The sequence below is a fragment of the Schistocerca nitens genome, chromosome 6 (assembly GCF_023898315.1).
Source record: "Schistocerca nitens isolate TAMUIC-IGC-003100 chromosome 6, iqSchNite1.1, whole genome shotgun sequence".
Classification (NCBI taxonomy): domain Eukaryota; kingdom Metazoa; phylum Arthropoda; class Insecta; order Orthoptera; family Acrididae; genus Schistocerca; species Schistocerca nitens.
This window is the reverse complement of record NC_064619.1, coordinates 393,048,334-393,070,551: the sequence shown is the minus strand read 5'-3', so window position 1 is coordinate 393,070,551 and position 22,218 is coordinate 393,048,334. Positions and strand designations below refer to the sequence as shown.

Below are 22,218 nucleotides of genomic sequence, written 5' to 3'. Positions count from 1 at the left end.
GTAAATTATAAAGCTTTTGAATTTAGCTATAGAATGAAACAGTGCAATATGGCTTTCTGCTACAAAAGAGGAAACTACAACACAGTATTGACAATGAGGTTGGATGGAAGGTAAGATTTAAACCATTATATCCAAACTGTAGACATTTCTATACAAGGGGGCGCACTGCTTTGACTGCTGTAATACTATTTCTCATTATTGGTATTTGTGGAGTAATGCGTCATCTTGCCTCTGATTCCTGGAAACATGGCCAGTGACTGCTGTATTTGAAGACTGAGTCAGTAGGAAAAAAAGCATGCATGGCTAAAGGAGAAAATTGTTAGATCTCATTATTTATAAATTTTACGGTACACAGTGCCCTCTTTTCAAACTTATTTAACATGTTGACTGCCATAGGGCTGGCAGTAACCACAGCAGAGCTGTATATTTGATGCCATGGCATGGTATGGTGGTGAAACATCCATCACTATGTGTGCGGTAGTCAAAGTGTTAAATCAATATCATCATTAGAGGTAATTGGAGAGAGTAACAACTGTTGTTAACTCATGTAGCTGCTTAAAACAAGCATCCATTGTGGTGGTTGCTTGAATGTTAATAGATACTATGATCCACTTCATAGGCATGACTGGAAATGCCACAAGGCAAGCACTATAACAAGCGATTGGAAATCATTGAAACATCAGTAGCATGGTTCAAATTATTTTTAAAAATTGCAAGTCAAGAGACATGTGGGCATTCTAAAACAATGGTGAGAGGAACACCACGTAACATGGAACTGGGAAGAAGGATACCACATGCATAGAGGGGAAAAATGACAGTATAATACAGCCAAGTGATAAATGGAAATAAAGTACTGAGATTACTGTACAAAAAGAACCCTCAGATCTACGGGAACAATTCCTGTGGAGACATGACAAGTAATAAAATGTAAATTTGCAGCAGAATAAAGTGCAGAAAATTTCCTACTTATTATTGAAATACAGCTTAATTTTTTGAATACACTGAAAATTTTTAAAGAATAACGCAGATTAACAATGACTACTCCACATTTATTTACTTGTTTGAAGATGGGATTCAAACATCTCATTCAGTCTTGTATGTCACATATTTACCATAACTAACAGAAAAATCTTGATTGGAAGACAAATTCAGTAAAAATACATCACTGTTCATGGTATAAATGTTGTTAAACTTGTCTACTTGATTTTGTGAACATATTTGCTTATATGAAACAACAAATCAAGTTTAAATAAAAGCCATACTGAGAGCTGGCAACATTGTCCACAAGGTGAGATCTCTCTACTGCTGGCATTTCCATGCAGTTGACAGAAGAAAGTGCTAAGCCACAAGAGTATATTTTGAGTTATCATATGCTATATTGTTGGTAAAATTCAAATACAAAACCAGAACTACAATAAAACAATTTATGTAAAAAGATAGTGCTTTTTCATGTTACTTGTGGAACTGTTACCAGCATGTGATGTGTGTGAATACATAGCAGATAACGTAATAAGGGCTAATAGAAATCCTTGGGTAACAGAAGAAATATTGAATTTAATTGATGAAAGGAGAAAATATAAAAATGCAGTAAATGAAGCAGGCAAAAAGGAATACAAACGTCTCAAAAATGAGATCGACAGGAAGTGCAAAATGGCTAAGGAGGGATGGCTAGAGGACAAATGTAAGGATGTAGAGGCTTGTCTCACTAGGGGTAAGATAGATATTGCCTACAGGAAAATTAAAGAGACCTTTGGAGAGAAGAGAACCACTTGTATGAATATCAAGAGCTCAGATGGCAACCCAGTTCTAAGCAAAGAAGGGAAGGCATAAAGGTGGAAGAAGTATATAGAGGGTTTATACAAGGGCGAGGTACTTGAGGACAATATTATGGAAATGGAAGAGGATGTAGATGAAGATGAAATGGGAGATAAGATACTGCGTGAAGAGTTTGACAGAGCACTGAAAGACCTGAGTCGAAACAAGGCCCCGGGAGTAGACAACATTCCATTAGAACTACTGATGGCCTTGGGAGAGCCAGTCATGAAAAAACTCTACCATCTGGTGAGCAAGATGTATGAGACAGGCGAAATACCCACAGACTTCAAGAAGAATATAATATTCCAATCCCAAAGAAAGCAGGTATTGACAGATGTCAAAATTACCGAACTATCAGTTTAATAAGTCACAGCTGCAAAATACTAACGCGAATTCTTTAAAGACGAATGGAAAAACTGGTAGAAGCGGACCTCGGGGAAGATCAATTTGGATTCCGTAGAAATGTTGGAACACATGAGGCAATACTAACCTTACGACTTATCTTAGAAGCTAGATTAAGAAAAGGCAAACCTTCGTTTCTAGCATTTGTAGACTTAGAGAAAGCTTTTGACAATGTTAACTGGAATACTCTCTTTCAAATTCTGAAGGTGGCAGGGGTAAAATACAGGGAGCGAAAGGCTATTTACAATTTGTACAGAAACCAGATGGCAGTTATAAGAGTCGAGGGGCATGAAAGGGAAGCAGTGGTTGGGAAAGGAGTGAGACAGGGTTGTAGCCTCTCCCCGATGTTATTCAATCTGTATATTGAGCAAGCAGTAAAGGAAACAAAAGAAAAATTCGGAGTAGGTATTAAAATTCATGGAGAAGAAGTAAAAACCTTGAGGTTCGCCGATGACATTGTAATTCTGTCGGAGACAGCAAAGGACTTGGAAGAGCAGTTGAACGGAATGGACAGTGTCTTGAAAGGAGGATATAAGATGAACATCAACAAAAGCAAAACGAGGATAATGGCATGTAGTCAAATTAAGTCGGGTGATGCTGAGGGAATTAGATTAGGAAATGAGACACTTAAAGTAGTAAAGGAGTTTTGCTATTTAGGGAGTAAAATAACTGATGATGATCGAAGTAGAGAGGATATAAAATGTAGACTGGCAATGGCAAGGAAATCGTTTCTGAAGAAGAGAAATTTGTTAACATCGAGTATAGATTTAAGTGTCAGGAAGTCGTTTCTGAAAGTATTTGTATGGAGTGTAGCCACGTATGGAAGTGAAACATGGACGATAACCAGTTTGGACAAGAAGAGAATAGAAGCTTTCGAAATGTGGTGCTACAGCAGAATGCTGAAGATAAGGTGTGTAGATCACGTAACTAATGAGGAGGTATTGAATAGGATTGGGGAGAAGAGAAGTTTGTGGCACAACTTGACTAGAAGAAGGGATCGGTTGGTAGGACATGTTTTGAGGCATCAAGGGATCACAAATTTAGCATTGGAGGGCAGCGTGGAGGGTAAAAATCGTAGAGGGAGACCAAGAGATGAATACACTAAGCAGATTCAGAAGGATGTAGGTTGCAGTAGGTACTGGGAGATGAAGAAGCTTGCACAGGATAGAGTAGCATGGAGAGCTGCATCAAACCAGTCTCAGGACTGAAGACCACAACAACAACAACAATGTAATTAGAATGATCTTTACTAAATCCAGGGTTAGCACTTTCTTCCATCGACCCCTTCATTTGTATCTACTACTAAGCATTTCAGATAACAACCTATTATAATTGACAGCTATGTTGAAATGTCAGACCGAATACTGTTCAAGCTCTCCTATATCCATACATAAATACAACCTTATAGTATTCCTACTTTCCCCATTTTCAGAAAGCTTAGTTTGATCACAGCTAACAGATGATTACAACATAACAGAGATATAACTCGACAAGAGAATGTCATTTCCATAATACATTTCTCTCATGATCCCAAATATGGGGTCCTTTTCAATGAACGAAAGTCTTACTTTTTTTTCCTTTCCTTTTATCATCCTGATGAATGAATTAATGAATCAATCAATCAATGTTAAGCATTTCATTTACAGTATTCTCGTAACAATGATATAAGACTACAATGCTCCATTATTAAATATTTGAGGTACATTTCACGCAAGATGAAGGAAAATTTTAACCTTAAGTTGCTTCAAAGAAGAAAGAAAATCTACACAGATTTTAATTAAGAGTGTTTTTTTTTATTATATTATGCTTATAGCATACCAACTGTTTATGAAAAATATGGTGACAGCACCAGTTTAATATATTTTTGGCACTCTTCTCCAATGTGTGAAAACTACACATAAATTAAAATATTTGTAAATCAAATAATGAAATTAATAACTGAACATATTTTTGACATGCAACATACAGAATTCAGAGGGAGAACAATTATTCCAGTGAAAACAGTTAGGGCATGAGTGCCACCTGAGCACCGTAAAAGACCATGCATATTTATGCTCCATCTCCGGGAGATAAAGTATGTCTCTCTCTCTCTCTCTCTCTCTCTCTCACACACACACACACACACACACACACACACACACACACACACACTCTGACGCCAACAATGAGCTTTGTCTTCTTGCACACTGGGACAATTTACTGAGATGCATTCAAAACAAATAGCAATGAGAAAGTCCCCTCTAACAGTAAAAAAGGACTTGATTACTATCATACCACAAAATGTCACAGTACACTTTTAACACAAAATGTTACAGTACACTTGTTCGCCCACTGCTTGAATACTGCTCACCGGTGTGGGATCTGTACCAGATAGGGTTGATCAAAGAGATAGAGAAGATACAAAGGAGAGTAGCACGCTTTGTTACAGGATCATTTAGTAATCGCGAAAGCGTTACGGAGATGATTGATAGACTCCAGTGGAAGACTCTGCAAGAGAAACGCTCAGTAGCTTGGTACGGGCTTTTGTTTAAGTTTCGAGAACATACCTTCACCGAGGAGCCGAGCAGTATATTGCTCCCTCCTCCGTATATCTCGCGAAGAGACCATGAGGATAAAATCAGAGAGATTAGAGCCCACACAGAGGCATACCGACAATCTTTCTTTCCACAAACAATACGAGACTGAAATAGAAGGGAGAACTGATAGAGGTACTCAAGGTACCCTCCGCCACACACCGTCAGGTGGCTTGCAGAGTATAGGTATAGATGTAGATGTAGCAGATTAACAGTCTGCAAATGTAACACCTTATGTTGGACAAAGAGGATCACTTTGACAAGCAATGTCATTTTCACAAATCACATCCCTACTTGAAAATTTATTGTTAATCTCCAAGACTAGGACAGTTAATTGTGGACAAGTTCTCCAGCAATCCAATGTTCTTTCACTGTCCCCATTCCATTTCACTTTTTTTTACTGGCTCCCTTGCAGTGTTCCGATTCCTATAACATATCTTTCTGTTTTCATGCATTACCTATTTCTGATCTTCAGTGTACATGCTGAGCTATCCTAAAGAAAAAACTTTCTTCATAGTTTTGCTGCTGTTGCTGATGAGCAATTTAGTACATCTTTCTTTATATCCTGCCACTGTCTTCCACATATAGTCTTTATGTAAATACAGCCAAGAAATAACGGTAGTTGAGTGATCAAGCTCAGAAGAAGTGGCAGACTTTTTCCTCTACAGTTCACTTACTTTCTTATATTAGAAGGGTCTGTTTTGCAGTTCCCACAAATGTCCTACAGCTAGTCAGAATATTTTTAACAAACTGTTGTTATGATGACATGGCACATGAGGTAACCTGACCAGATAAAACTACAACAATCACATCTGTTGGAGATAATGCTTCAGACTTCCCCACTGGGGGGAAGTTTTACCTCTCTGAATGCAACAGGACTGAATCAAATTTGGAGAGAAAGGAGGTGACGGAGAATGCTGTACTTTGCAAACATATAATCAATGGCAACAGCGAACTGACAGAATGACTTCAAATTGTGTGTGAAAGTTAAAGTCAACAAGTTACTGTGTTTGTTATATATAATCTTAATCATGGTCTACATCACCTAACCCCTTTTTATAAATATGTAACTTTCATATGTCCAAAAACAAAGTGATGCAAGATTTTACTGATCTTTAATCTATGTATGTGAAACAGGTTTGTTTTCTTCAAAGCACCATAGGATGGAAGGCAAGTTTTTTCTGTTACACATGTCAAGCACTAGTAGGCATGGTTCAACAACTAAATGCAGTACCTGACACTTTTTTCTAATTTATGACATCATAATACTGTGAGGGAAAAAACAGAAGATAAATCTGTTTTAAATACATATTTGTGCTAATGAAGTACTATCAATAGCATTTAGGACTTGTTAGATATCACAAATACAAAGGTATAGTAAATGTAATTCATAATAATACTAAGTTTAAAAATATATAATACATGATTCTAAACATGTCCAAAAATTATAATCATCAATAACATCAATGAAGTCAGTCTCTCATTCATTTATCATTAACAATACTCATTCCATAGTCTTTCATGAATTCAAACAACAAATTTCATAGGTGTGAAACCAAACATTTCACAAATATGCAAGTAATATATCTAGAGATTCTTTTATATAAAAATATGTCTTGTTCATATTTTGGCTGCTACAGAGAATACTGCTTTTAGTTTAATATTATTTAACTTACACATTAATAAAACAAAAAGATTACACACAGAAAAGCTGTTGGGAAAATGACAAGTGAGTGTAAATAGCAGCAATAATAAAAATGTGCTGTAAGTAAAATGACAAAGTAAAAATGAAGCACACCAATGCTGTGTCTTTCACAGAGCTTTGCTTTTGAGGTATATATCTATGGCTATAACTGTGTTCACAAAAAATCTGTTAGTACTGCAGTTGTTGATAGTCTATGAGTATTGAGAATCACTAATTCTTTACATAAACTACTGTACTAACCTGTCTCATCCTATCATCAGTCTTACTGGGTTGTACGAGTTGCATGTGCCTGATTAAATATAATACACATTTATCCAACACACTGATGTGTGAGTGTAGATCATCATGACATCAGTCTATTAGATTGAGTGTACAAATATTAACTAATCTGTCGCTACAAAAGACAGAGCTGAAGTGGAGCATACAATCTACCAAAAATATAGCATCTTTCTCATCATTAAATATGTGCTTTATGAGTATGCACACAGTTACAAAGGGCAAATAATGATTGTAGCTGCAAACACCACAGATAAAATATAGAAAGAAGAACAGCCATGTTCTGATACGTCAAGTTTATGTCAACTGAATTTTGAATGTTGTAACTGCCTTTTTTCTGTATCTGGCAATTTGTTTTGCATTTTGTAGGGCACAAGGTGAAAGTGGTGTTGCATCAGCACACCAATGAATCTAAAAGTAATTGTGTTAGGAATGTAAATGCAAAACAATGTGTTACAAAATTCATAATAAAAGACAGCTACAACATTAAAAATTCAGCTAGCATAATAATAATGAGGATACAAGGGTACTATGCCAATTGAAGACGAGGTGAAGACCTGAAATATGTCTTCGCATAAATAAGGTAGTACAGAAAGCACTTTCTAACATAACAGTCACAACACTCCGTCTCGTTTTTGTTACCCTGTGTGATAGCAGTGCCCCAGGTGTTCAAACAATACATCTGTATACAATATCAGATGAATGCAAATACTAATATTTATATTTATTTGTAACATAGTTTTTTCAATAGGGAGCATATGGAGTGCCATAAAAATTGATAATAACCAAAAAATGACCCCCTTTTTGTCACACTTTAGTTTTCCAAGGATGTGGTATGTATGAAATGGTCCATTACACAGAACATGTTATTTACGAGTCTTTTGTAATGTACAGAAATTTATTGAATAGTGTTTTTTTCCTTTAATAACGAAGAATTGGCAGTAAACACCTGAAGATCTGATCTGTTGCAGAATGTATATCTGTCCAACAAAGCAGAGTTTCTTTGCCTACACTTTCAGCCAAATCAATGAATGTGGAATGTAGGAAGCCTATATGGAATGTAATACCTACATTATTTGTAACACCAAATAAGCCACCTTGCCTGTAGCTAAACACGTTCGCTGCGGCTGACACACAAGCTTTTCCACGATCAACACCCCAGTGCGGTTGACGCTTATAAGCGTTTCTGCGATCAACACGCCAGTGCAGGTAATGCTTACAAGCGGAGCATTTGCTAGCTGAGTACTCAGTTTGGTTTGTTTGGCTTGCACTTGTGTTAGTACAAGCAACCAACGAAATATCATGTAATGTTTTCCTGTCTGCAGTTGTGTGTTTTTGTCTTTAGTCGTCTGTGTTGTGCATTGTTTGCAATGGCGGCGAATCAACCAACACCAGGGCCTTCTAACTGACCACGAGTTACTGAGCGTGTTAGAAGATAGTGATGTTGAGTTCAGAGGGGATGGACCAGAGGCGGGTGGTTGGAATTTGGAGACTGCAGAAACCATAGTGATGACAGTGTGGAAGCAGAACTGTTGAATATGTTTCGCAACAGTTCGGAATCGGACGATACGGATGACGATGATGGGGAAATCGCTGACGATAAAGAACCTCATAGGGTGCAGTATCATCCATTTAAAAAAGAAGAATGTTTGCAGATAAATCCTGCTGGTAATACGCCAATGGGTTTCTTTAGGCTACTGGTTACAGATGACATACTGCAGCTCGTAGTTGATGAAACAAACAGTAACGCACGCAATATGTTTGTGAGCGAAAATATGAAAGAGGGCTCTCGGATTAGTAATTGGAAACCTGTAAGTACAGGAAAAATACTAGTCTTCCTGGGTATTTCATTACATATGGGTAATGTCAATTATGCCCGATTACAGACTACTGGAAGGAAGACCCGCTGTTTCAATATAGAGGAATAGTGATGAGTATGGGCAGAGACAGATATTTGCTCATCTTACGCTCACTGTATTTTGCGAACTATCCAGTCAGGAGAATAAAAACCAGATGACTAACTATATAAGGTACGCCCTATATTGAATTATTTTAACAACAGAATGTGCCAGCTGTACTATCCAGGTAAGGATCTATCTGAAGATGAATCAATGATTCTTTAGGGGACGATTGTCATTTAGACAATATATAAAGAACCAAAGGAATAAATATGGCATCAAATTGTACATGCTACACAATCCAGACAGTTTCGTAAATAAATGTGCTGTGTACACGGGGATGTGTGGTGGTATGAGGGGGAAAAGGGCATGCTGAAAGGATAGTATTACATTTGTTGGAAGAGAATTTTTACAACAGCTTTGCTTTAGCTAAAACCCTGTTGAATGTTAAAACACATTGTATCGGGACACTAAGGGTAAATAGAAGAAATACCCCTAAAGATGTGGTATGCGCAAAACTGGGGAAAGGAGACACATTGCACAATATTCGGATGGCATAATGATCGGCAAATGGAAGGATAGACGAGAGGTCTCCTATATTTCCACAGAATATCCTACTACAATGAGACATGCGCCAAATGCATGCCAGGAAATAGTCTCAAAACCACTGGCAAGTGTCAAATATAATAGCTGTATGTTGGGACCGATGGGCAGGACCAGGTATTGTCGTACTATTTATGTGAAAGAAAGACTGTCTGCTGGCCAAAGAAACTATTCTTCCATGTAGTTGACATGCTAATGTTCAATTCACATTACCTATATAATAAATACTCAGGGCATAAAATGACGTTGTATGGTTATAGAATACAAATAATAAAGGGAGTATTTCCACAAATGGATGTTACAAAAGGTGTGCGTAACAAATATCGTAAAGACACACACACACACACACACACACACACACACTGTGCAAAAGTGGGATGCAACTGAAGGGAAGAAGCAAGTTATGAGGAAGCAGTGTACAACTTGTGTGGAATGGGGCAAGTGTACGGACATGCCCTACATGTGCGTAACGTGTTCAAACAAACCTGGATCCTGTTTGAACTGCTGCACAGTTGCACTCCATAATGTAATGGGATGTCATATCTTAAGAGGAAGATCTTTTGTGTTTGATTTGTAAAGTGTTTATATTTGTTTTATTTGATAACCAAGTAAAATGTTGTTACACTGATTGCTCAGAACATGAGGTTTCTGTACAGTATGTGGACTTATTTGTGGTTTGCTATAAAAACATCACCTCCACACCTTGCAAACTCATTTGTTATATGGGATTGGGTTTCCATAGCACCACATTGCAGACGAGTCCTGTCTCTTTTTCTCTGTTTCATAAATCTTTTGGTGTTTTCTGACTAATTCTTTATCAATGGAGCAGATTTATTGGTTGTTTGAACTGCATTTTCTTTCCAGTTTGGAATAAAATCAATAAATCAGAGGCACTGTTAGAATTGCTTGCAATAGATGCATCGACACTTACAAGCATCGGACAGCATGCAGCATTTCACACATGATCGGCATTCAGCTAAAGCGTACTTGTATTTCTGTATCTAGCACCACCTCTTGTGCAGACGTTATATTTGCTGTCAACATTACGTACATGCACAACATGAACTTACAGGTTTTGCAGGGTTATGATTTCAACTCTCAGCTCACGTCCATTTACAAGCGTCCGCCTAGAGCATTAGCGGCCCGCACTGGTGACCGCAGCGAACATGTTAAGGGAAAACGGTACAGATGTGATAATACATCGACAAATGCAATAAAACTGTTTCCCAACACAGAAGAAACAGATTCCACAATTGTTGCTAAACCTGAGCCACAAAAGGCAAGAATCTTCAACACATTCACTTTTGAGGCAAAAGTAATTAGATTTACAAAAATATTTGTGCATTAGGAAGTCAAGTGAAGTGTAAGAATGGGTGAATCACTCAATTATATAAAAAATTTAATTACCATGGAAAGTGCCAATGATGACAACAGACAACAACAGAAATATATACTTCTCATGGATGAAGTGTGTGTTTATATTCATTTGCTTTCAGCAGAGTAACCTGCAAATATAGCATATTAGAAAGTACTTCTTCATGAGTAAGCTGTAACTTATGCCACTGAACCAGTGTGATTTGGCTGTTTTTACACTTACTTCATGGCAATTCATGTCTATTGGTAATATAGTAATGCATGGAATGAAGGAAAAAACCAATTTTGTTAATTAAGTATAAAGTAAGTTATTCTCAGGATGGATGCGACTATCTGCTTTCTCATCACTTTGAGTGCTAGTGTCACTCCAGCTGTCAAACAGGTAACAACTTTCACGCCAGAGAGTTGTGACTGTAAGTATTCGTCTGTGATATAAAGTGGAAACAAAGTAAGTGAAACACTGAGAGTCTAATTTCCAAAACCTACAAAGATCATGCTTAACAGAAACCACTGTTTTGATACTTAATTAAGTTATAACATAAACAACATTGAGGACGGCAAATAAACAAACACACACACATACACACACACACACACACACACACACACACACACACACACACACACAGCTTCTGTCAATACAACAGCCTTACTAATACTGCTTTTGAACAAAATAAAACTAAAATGTTACTTCAATATGTGACTGATGCGAGAAAGATAGACTTTCCTAATCTCTGAATTCAAGCACTAACATGTAACATTCATTAATAAGGAATGTATGAACAATTGTAATACATATAAGCAATGCTTCTGCATTCATGTATGCCAGAAATTTCAAAATTAATTATGTGTTCCACCAATCAATGAAGCATCGAATCATGTGGATAAGCTTTTCAGGAGTTTCCAACATAGCAAAGTGGCCAGCATTTGGTATTACTTCAAGGAAAGAACGTGGAATGGTCTGGAAAAAAAGGAATATATACATATGTTACTACTTTCAAAAAACAATGTGAACTTAAATTAATTCTCTTAGTTATAAGGTAATATAAACTGAAGTGAAATGATGATGATTTTGTGTGTGTGTGTGGGGGGGGATGAAGAAACACATAGTCACTGGTATATAGAAATCATATTTTTTTAGATCTGCTCTGGTTTAGATACACTCAATTTACTTAGGCACCTTTTGCATGTACAGCTCCTTTGGTGAATTGTTACAGTACTAGTTTCTAAAAGCGAGTCATTAACATACTTACCCTTTCCATCTCACACTCGTGGACAAGAGGAACAAGAGGATCTTGCATGCCATGAACTAAGAGAGTGGGAATAGTGATACGCCTATGAAATGCTGCATCTCCTTCAGGCCAGTCCTGTCCTTGTGCCAAGTAGTCCAATACATACTGTGGTACACCACTGCCAGCAACATCACATGACACCATATGCTTCCCATATGTAGAATACAATACATTCCTGTGAGTGTGAGAGAAAAATTCCTGCAGGTATTGATACAAAATGATAAAGGAAAAAATATAACAGTCACATCAGTCAAATTTGACCTGATCAATAAATCCATCATGGCTACATTATTAGAATTTCTGCAGAGTGTGTGTGTGTGTGTGTGTGTGTGTGTGTGTGTGTGTGTGTGTGTGTGTACAAACTTGGATGATGTGTGTCAATGAATTCTGTTTGTTAAATTACATATATTTCATGTAATATTCACAGCACAAGGTCTTAGATGGATATGAAACAGACACAAGGAAAACAAATATATCAAAACAAGTTTTAAACCAGTGATGTTTAACATCCCTTCATGTTTTATGTTTTCAGATGTTTAAATAAGTCGACACAGTACTTGTTAAACAATGAAACTTTGTGCTGGACCGAAACTCATAGTCAAATCCCTGCCTTTCACATTCAACTAATATTCATAAGATAGTGGTTTTTCTGAAGTGTTCTAACTCACAGAGGTGCCAAGTCCAGCAACATAGCAAAGGAACCCTGGTGGAGTTTGGAAGCCATGTAGGGAAACAGGAGACAAATGATGATGTTCTGGGTGCTCAGCACAGTTGTTGATTTCAATTTTTTGCAATATATTTACACAATCGACTCAGTCACCATCGTCAGGTGCTATTTTGCCTGGACTCCAACCACACTTCATGCAGTGAGTATGCATATTAACAGGGTTCACAGCACCTGAAGATGACTGTGTTGATTGTCTAAATATCATGTAGAAACATGGAATTAACAACTCATCTGAACACCCAATAGCACACCACTGATCAATCATGCCAAGCAAACCTGAGAGATAATAGTAAGTGACAAGCTTAAATCTGGTGTTGATCTGTGAGATGTGCAGGGCTAGTATAACTGGCAATACACTGCCCGGGGAGGGCAAGTATCTGTGTTCGAGTTCCGGCCAGGCGTACAATTTTAACTCGAGACAAATGTTCTTCACAGCATGTACTCAAACTGTAAAATACAGCAACTCAGTGGCAGCTATGGTTATTATCTGAAAATGAGATGCTGGGCAACAATTCCACCAATTAGAAAAGACAGGGTGCACTAGCAAAGGAGCATCACTATTACAAACTTGGTGTTGACTATTTTCATCTGCTGTGTCTAAGCATTCCAACAGAGCATGCCAGAACAAACTGAAAGCTACTGCCAGTTGAACACAAATAAATATAAATACCAGAGCACCGACTCTAATCAAAGAATGTATTTTTTGAAACTTGTTGGAAACAGAAGGATGTGTTAGGGTGTTATGTGAACGCAGTGATATTTACATTACATGCAAGAATACATAGGAATAGCAGGGAGGCAGATATTTGGGCCTCTTTGAACTTTAATAGTAATTCAGTGGCACTATAATTACAAGTATGTGCTGAAAAGTAATGCTTCTGAATTTTTTATATGAAAACTCCGAAAGCTTTTTTGAATAAAACAAAGTTATAGTTCTCCATTTTTTCCTGGCATATTTCTTGCTCGAACAGTCCACACGTGTACTGCTGGTCCATAATGTCCAACAGGCACAATATTTTGGTTATCAGACATTAACATTCTTCATATCTACATATTTATTTCTCAACATAGTCACCCAGGCACAATGACAGACCAGTTAGTTGATACCACTCTGTAGAATGTTTGACTTTGCTGATGGAGCCTCAACCTCACCTCTGCTTGCACCACATCATCAATATTAAAGTGAAGTTCTCGAAGGCATTCTTTAAGTTCTGGAAACAGATGAATACGGGATTGGGCCACGATTTGGACTGTATGCAGGATGATTGATCACAGTGAAACTAGGGCGTCGGATTGTTGCAGATGTCGCAATGCCCGTGTGTAGTCTGGCATTGTTCTGCTGAAGGGGAATGTGCTCTATGTGTGCACAAACACTTCAAATTCGAACCTCTAATACACCATGCAGTTTCTCAAACATCGTCACCGGAGTAAGAAATCCATCAAGGACTTTCAACCCTTGTAAAGTTGCTCAAGCCAACTGCTAGTGGTGTGATTGTAAAGTGGAAATGCGTAGGAACAACCACAGCTAAACAGAGACCAGCAAGATCTTCTGTACTGATGGACATAGACTGCAAAGCATCGCAGAGGGTGGTTATAACAAAATCTCATGAAATCAGTGGAAGGAATAACTCTTAAGTTCCAAAGTGCTACCTGCAGTCCAGATTAGCACAATGACTGCACATAGGGAGTTAAAAAGAAATGGGTACAACAGTCAAGCAGTTCCTCATAAGCCACAAATTTCTGCAGTCTGTGCTAAGAAACACTTTATGTGGTGTACTGAGTGACACTGCTTGACCGTGGATGACTGGAAATGAGTGTTTTAGAGTGATGAATCGTGCACACCCTGTAGCAATCTGATGGAAGGGTTTAGGTTTGGCAAATGCCTGGAGAACATTTTCTGCCATTGCGTGTAGTGTCAACAGTCAAATACACAGGAGGTGGTGTTACGGTATGGTGGTGCTTTTCGTGGTTACGTTTTGCTCCTCTTATTGCACTTAAGAAAATACTATATGAGGAAGGGTATCAATACTTTTTACAGCGTTGTGTACTACGTACGGTAGAGGAACAATTCTGAGATGATGATTGATTCTGTCAGCATGACAATGAACCCTGACATAAACCAGCATCTGTTAGGCAATGGTCTGCAGACAATAACACTTCTGAAATGGACTGGACTGCCCACAGTCTCAACATGAACCCAACGGAACACATTTGTGATGAGTTAGAATGACAACTTCTCTTCCGACACAATCGTCCAACATCACTACCTTCTATGGTTTCTGCCTTTGAGGAAGAATGGTGTGGCACATACCTCCTCCATACACTTACTGGGAAGTGTTTCCAGCAGAGTTCCAGCTGTTGTACAGGCAAACGGTAGAAACATTCCACATTAATGTCCACAAACAGTTGTCCTGATTCTTTTGATCAGGGCTGCCGGGGCCAGAGACAGTGGTCGCACGTGTGTGTGTGTGTGTGTGTGTGTGTGTGTGTGTGTGTGTGTGTGGTGGGGAGGGGGAGGGGAGGGGGGATCTATTTCAGAAGGAGCAGTCCTCCTGTCTGAAAGCTTACATGTTTAGTAGTCTTTCTATTGTATGTCGTATCTCCTCTATATGGTGAATAGCAATCTATCCTTTTTATAATATTGTCATTATTCCATCCTGCATTTTCCACTGTTTAATAAAAAAACACTGAATAGTAATGAGCTCACCTTCTAGCACTTAAGGCTAATTTTTCTTTTCTTCTTCATAAAACTTACAATGAGGCGCATAGACTTATTCGAAATACATCCAATGAATGTGAATATCTAGGTATCTGCTATGTCAAGTATAGATGTTCTATCTATTAGCGACATATGAAAATTTGTGCAGGATCGGGTCTCAAACACGGATTTCCCACTTATCACGAGTAGTCATTTTGACTACTATGAGTTACCCATGCATGCCTCCTGAACTGATCCAAACTTCCACATGTCTCACTGTTTACATTCCTATACCAGAGTCTCCTACATTCATCAGTTAATGCTCACAACGTAAGTCTGCATTCCCGCATCAGTGAGAACGAGAGTGTGAGGAACTAAGACCCTGATATTACTGTCCTGTCTTGGCACGTAATATTTACTTGCATGCTTGAACGAACAGACTGAAGTAATAAATGAAATTTCATACAAAGACCAGGATTTGAACCCTGGTCTCTTACTCACTAGGCAGATGCACTAACCATTATGCCATTCTGGCACAGTGGCTTTGCACAAGTGCATGGTCTACCCTAGAATGCCTCCCCCCCCCCCCCCCCCCACAATCCAAATTCCCATTCACGCCTCAGCTCACTTGGTATTCCCCTTAAACCTGACCAGCATATCAGAGGTTACCCAACTGTACTGGAATACCATCACAGCATTAAACGAAACAGGGGATTCTACCTGAAACCCAGGCATAGGTGATTTAATCAAATGAAACAATATGGTGCCAGAGACCTTTTCAAGTCACAAACATCTATGATGTATATGTGCAGACTGAAGCGACGAAAGAAAATTTGGCCATGGTACAAATTTTCATTTGTCACTTCAGTCTGCATACAAACATCATAGATGTCTGTCTGAACAGACATTAATGATTAAACTTCCTGGCAAATTTAAACTGTATGCCGAGTCTTGATCTGGTACACAGTTTTAATCTGCCAGGAAGTTTCGTATCAGCACACACACTGCTGCAGAGTGAAAATTTCATTCTGGAGACATTAACGATGATTCACAGCTGTCTGAAATTAATTTGAAATAAGTTCGCTGAATGTGGATGTATTGGCATCAGCTGTGTTAGATATAGGTGTACTGCCTATTAGTGATATGTGAAAATTTATGGCAGATTGGGATAGCCCAAGTGGGTAAGGTGACAGCTCGCAATAAACAGGAAATCCAGGTTTGAGTTCTGGTCCAGCACAAATTTCCACGTCACGAAAGGTGGCACATCTATACTTAACACAACTGATGCCAAGATATTCACATTCCTCAAATCAGTCTTCATTAATGTCTGTCCCTCCAGATATGCAAGTAAATATTACATGGAAACGTGGACACAAGACAATAATATCATGGCTCTCGATTCTTCATAATCCCAATCTCACAGGTGAGAGAATACCAAGTAAATCTGTGTGTATAAAGTGATGAATGTAGGGGACTATGGTATAGGGATGTACACAGTGTGACATACGGAAGTGTGTGTCAGTCCAGGAGGCGCGCACTGACAGCCCAAGTGGTTAAGGTGACCACCTGTGATATGCGGAAATCCAGGTTCGAGCTCTGTTCAACATGAATTTTCATGTCGCTAATAAGTAGCACATTTACACCAGACACAGCTAATGCGAAGAGATTTGCATCCAGTGAATTTATTTCAAATTATTTTCAGACAGCTGTCAATCATCATTAATGTCTGTCCATCCAGACATGCAAGTAAACGTAGGTTAATGTTTGAAATTTGTACTTTGTGAGTGGGTTGCTGCCACAATGAATCCCACAAAAATCATATAACTGTTAAATGCAGAATGACATAGTAGTAAAAAGTAGAGTCCAGTACTGTATGATGTATCTGAAGGTAGCATATACAAATTAAAGATTGCCACGTCCAGCAGCATGTAGGGAAGGCAATCTTTCTATTTAAGTGTCCAAATTTTCAGGAATACTCTGGAAGCAAGTAATCAGAAAATAATGGAAAATGAAACTGTCAGCTTCCAAGGTAACACAGATCTCTGGCTGCATTGCAGATCAGTCTATAACTGTAACCAAGAGACCACTTTCACATTCGTTAGTTTTTTCAATTCACAGACAAATAGTTGACTTCAATCCTACACCTTGGGATGCAGTACAGATCTATCATTAAAACCAACATTTAACATTTAAATTCTTTGGCTATACCAACTGCGGTGCAGGGACATGTAGCTCACCAATATAACAGGCCAATGAGATGGGTGGACAAAGTGTGGTCCTACAGGAGCAATGACACTGTGAACCAGAAACAAACAGTTGTGAAGGACAACAGTAATAACAGCTGGTTGACATGGGAATCTCTGACAGCCACTGCTGCAACCAGAGGCGCCTCACCAACAGACAGCGTCAACATCGCCATTAGGAGGTGTGGCTATCGCAACCCTACTTGCGTCCACCACGTCACCAGGCTGCAAGTAGTCTGTGCCTTATCCATCTGCCAAGGCTGTACTCAAGATACCACCAAAACACAGCCAGGCAGTTGAAGCCCATGCAACATCCTGGACACCTCTGCCTTCAAAGCCCTCTATGAGCCACCAGCAGTCTAGAACAAGCAATGCTCAAAAAGTTTGGCTTGTACAGACTCAGGTGCCAGGACCTGCTATCCAATGGTCTTACACTTTTCTTGTGATTGTGAATTCCTGACAGCTGTCAACCAGCGATCCATCTGGACATAGAATTTATAATGTCAGTTTCACAGTGATATTGCTTCACTATGAACCTTCAATTCACACTTGTCAGTGATTATCCAGTTATCAAACAGTTTGACACTCCCAACTGTTCCAGGTAGTTTTGTTGTGTTTCTTTGAATGATTTAGCTGTAGCCCTTGTGGTTTAATTATAAGTGTGTCTTTCATGGTATTGTTAATAAAGGGTTTATTGTTGTATGTCTGCCTGGGAGCTTGTTCTTGCTTAGTCAGTCCTTGTCACATCACTTTAGTCAATGGTAACAAGGTATTAAGTGCATTTCACCCAGAATTCTTCAAAATATCACCCAGAATTTTTCAAAATATCACCCAGAATTCTTCAAAATATCACCCAGACTAGACAGTGGTTGTAAGACAGTATTTCGCATACAAGGTGTACTAACATTCAATTCTCATTTAAGTATGTCTTCTATCAACACAGATGTGACCATCCAAGAGCTATTCCTGCAAAATATGCAGCAAGTTCAAGAAGTCATGTTGGAAAAGATAGCTGCAATCACCGCATTACCAGAGATTTTCAATACTGGCCATAAACACACTCCACGATCAAAGGCTTCCGAGTTGTGCTGCCATCATTTCCCGCATTTGACAAAAAGGAATTGTCAGCCACCTATATCGCCTACCTGGAACAGCATTACATCACACTTGGAATCTCAGGTGATACCTATCACTGAACTTTCTTATTAGCATAATTGGATGCTGATGTGTATTGCCTTTTTCAACAGTTGAATACTGAGACTGAACCACATGACTTGTCTTACGAACAGCTTAAAATAAACTAATGCAGTATTTCAATTCTCAAATCCATATGGTAGCTGCCCATCATTACAAAAAGTATGGGAATGCATTGTGCAGTTACAGTGTCTTTCTCAAAACCAGAATTTCCAGTGCACCAATTCCAAGCGTAAGCAATTATATGCTCATTCTTTGGTGAGAGATATGGTATTGGTCCATTCACCTGATAAGGGTCTCTGAAATGATCTGGAACTCAACAACCCCTCATTTTTGGCATGCCTTCCACTCATTCAAGAATTTCAACAGATGCTGAGTTCTTCAGTGACTGTTCACTATCCGATAACCGCACATGTCCTGGGCCCAACCTCACCAGTCATGATTCGCATCCCTGCCAGGTACAGCATCCCACTCCTCTCTGACTTTAGGCAACCATGCTTCCCGAAGTTCCAATCTGCTATTTGTGAAAAGGAAAGTGCACATTTTGTGGTAAATCAGGTCACAAGGAGAAAGTATGTAATGCTGCACATAAAATTAACATGGATGACACATGCCTTGGCAGCACAAACTCGGATTCAGAAGCTGATGAAGCGCACTCAGGTCCAGATGTGCAAGTTGTGTTATCTAGTTTACTGGGCCTGGCTGCAGTAACAACAGCATTATTATGATGAGACAGTTTTGTTCTGCAATCAAATATCTTGAATATTCTTGGACAGCTCAAGTACTGGTCACCACCACCAACTGGGTTACTAAAATTTCAGATTTGGACCTTCTGAACACACTAGACTTCGAAGTGCACAATTTTGCATCTCCTTGTGGCACCTCTGTTAGCAGTGGCACCACAGTAATTTTCCCATGTCAACAGGCTGTTGTCATCAAAACTGTTTTTGGTTCACAATGCTGTGGCTCCTACAGGGTCGTACTTCGGTCACCCATTTCACCGGCCTGTTAAGCTGGTGGATTACATGTCCCAACACAGCATCCAATCGTACCTCCATTTTCAAGCCAAGGCCTCACAAAGTCTTTATACAATTGGAGCATATAATTCAGCCAGGACTTCAAAACTTGTGACTAATGAATTTCAAAATATTTAAGGCCATGGCATAACTTAATTTCAGGTCTCTGAGCTGTGATAGTGTTTCATCAAAGTTCAGACCCAGAATTTCCACCTTTTCCTTAAAACTGAGACAGATATCCCACATCTTTTAAACACGTATCTGATAAAATGAAAATGATTAGAAGGAACACAAACAGTTTTATGGAAGAGAACTTAAACCTTGTGATTTTCATTTAGTCCCCCAGCCTCCTGATCAAGTGGTTATTGCAAGACTGGATGATGAAAAAAAGATGGAGAAGTCATCAATGAATAAGCAGCACTGTAAAGGGATCCTTACTGTGGATGTAATATTATTTATTGCAATGGCGACTACTATTACACTTAAAATACTCCCTTGAAGGATACTGTTGCTCTTCTTAAAATGTTTGGACAGGACATTCTAGACTCAGTACTTAAAACATCTTTCTAATGGAAAGGATTTATGGAAAATGTGAGATATCCATGGTAACTCCATTGGTGGAGGTGCAGCAGTATATAATGCTTTCAGGCAGTATTGCTGGAATCATCCACATTGAAGAATACACCTATGAGGCATTGCCTGCGTAGAAATGCCTGTTGAACAGTCACTTTCAGATGTACTAGGTTCCAGAGTGTGGAGTAATACCACCTGATGTCACAAATCAAGCAACTAGGTAGTGACCAGGTTCCAGAGCCCACACTATACAATGGCTGACGATGAGCACCAAGGTCTTTCCTCAGCTAGTGAGATTGGTGCTGAGAACTACTGGGGCAAATAGCTAGTGAGATTGGTGCTATGAGAACTACTGGGGCAAATACGGTCTTATTTGTTTTAAAATTGAGAGTAAAATGGCTACTGCCCAGGAGTTGGGAAATATGCTTCTCAGCCAAATTTCAAATGTAATGAAAAATATAACATGACGGATAAGGATGGGAATATGATGGTTGAACCACGCAAAATTTTATCAAGAAGCAAGGAATATTTTGACAATCTACTGACCTGTTCTGATCCAGAATTACAATTACAAATTCCAGCAGTGGCCCTAATAATGCACAAATGCCAGAACTGACGTATGAAGAGGTGCTGGGAAATATAAAACATCTAAAAAATTGCAAGGCAAATGAAAGTGACAAATACAGCTGTGGTACTAAAATATGGAGAAGCACTGCACAGATGTTTGTTTAACCAGATACAGGTAATATGGGAAACTGAGACCATACCAACAGAATGAAAAGAATCATTAATAGTACTGCTACACAAAAAGGAGACTGGGAAGACTTATCAAAATGGCTTTCACAGGAATAGATCTACAACTGCAATATAGTTGTAATCTGAAGAATAAATGAACAAGTATGGCAATGAAGAAGAAAAAAAAAGCATTACTTGAATATTAATTTTATGAAAGCTTATGACTCCATTCAAGCCAAAGCCAGAGCCAGAGGAATGCAATGGCAGACTTGAGATGTCCAATTAATCCCATAACTTTGTAAAATGATGATAAGAAGGGTTTTGATAAACAGAATAAAATCTGACCATTTTAAAAATAAAACTGGACTAGACAGGGAAATGCCCTGTCCCCTCTTCCCTCCCGCGCAGCCTTGGAGAGTGTTGTGAGGAAACTACTAGCAAATGCAGATGATATAGTGCTCAATGACAAAAATGAAATAGTGATTTGATAGTCACTTGTGGAGCTCACAGAAGAAGCACCCAAACTTGGCCTAAAAGTAAATGATCATAAAACAAAACACATGACAGTTCCAAGATGATGAGATGAGCATGACCACCATTCACATCTAATAATTAGCAAACACACATTTGAATGCACTGAACTGTTCAAATTTCTGAGCGCAATGATAGACAAATAAAACCAGAAACAAAAGAGCAGTGAAAATGACGCAGCAAAATGAAAATAGGGCCTACTACACCACACAAAAACTTCTAGGGCTTACACTATGGACAAGATAAACAAAGGTAGCTGTGTAACACAATGATCAGACCAGTCCTAACCAATGCAGCAGAAACATGCAGTTTAACTAAAATGATGAAGTTTATAGGAAAATCTTTGGTCTAACAATAATAAGCATAGTAAATTCCATCCAGTGGACGGATCATCTGAAGAGAATAAAAGAGTACAAATGGTTTCAAGAATATTCATGGGGAAGTCACATGGTAAGAGACCAAGGGGGAGAACCAAGTATACTTGGGTAAATGAAATTAAAGCAATAAGCAACAAGTCGGGAATAACTAATTGGGAGGAAGCAGCACAAGACAGAATCATTTGG

General features: G+C 38.6%; 1 protein-coding gene across 1 annotated transcript in view; it reads right to left on the bottom strand.

Moving 5' to 3' along the window:
- Positions 1 to 6,262: 6,262 nt before the first annotated feature.
- Positions 6,263 to 22,218, bottom strand: part of LOC126263709 (uncharacterized) — a 98,759-nt gene continuing 82,803 nt past the window's right edge. The window contains exons 5-6 of the mRNA XM_049960850.1: positions 11,900 to 12,113; positions 6,263 to 11,607 (exon numbers count right to left, since the gene is read on the bottom strand). Coding sequence (XP_049816807.1) covers positions 11,491 to 11,607; positions 11,900 to 12,113 — 331 coding nt within the window. The 3' untranslated portion in view covers positions 6,263 to 11,490. The remainder of the gene's footprint in view (positions 11,608 to 11,899; positions 12,114 to 22,218) is intronic.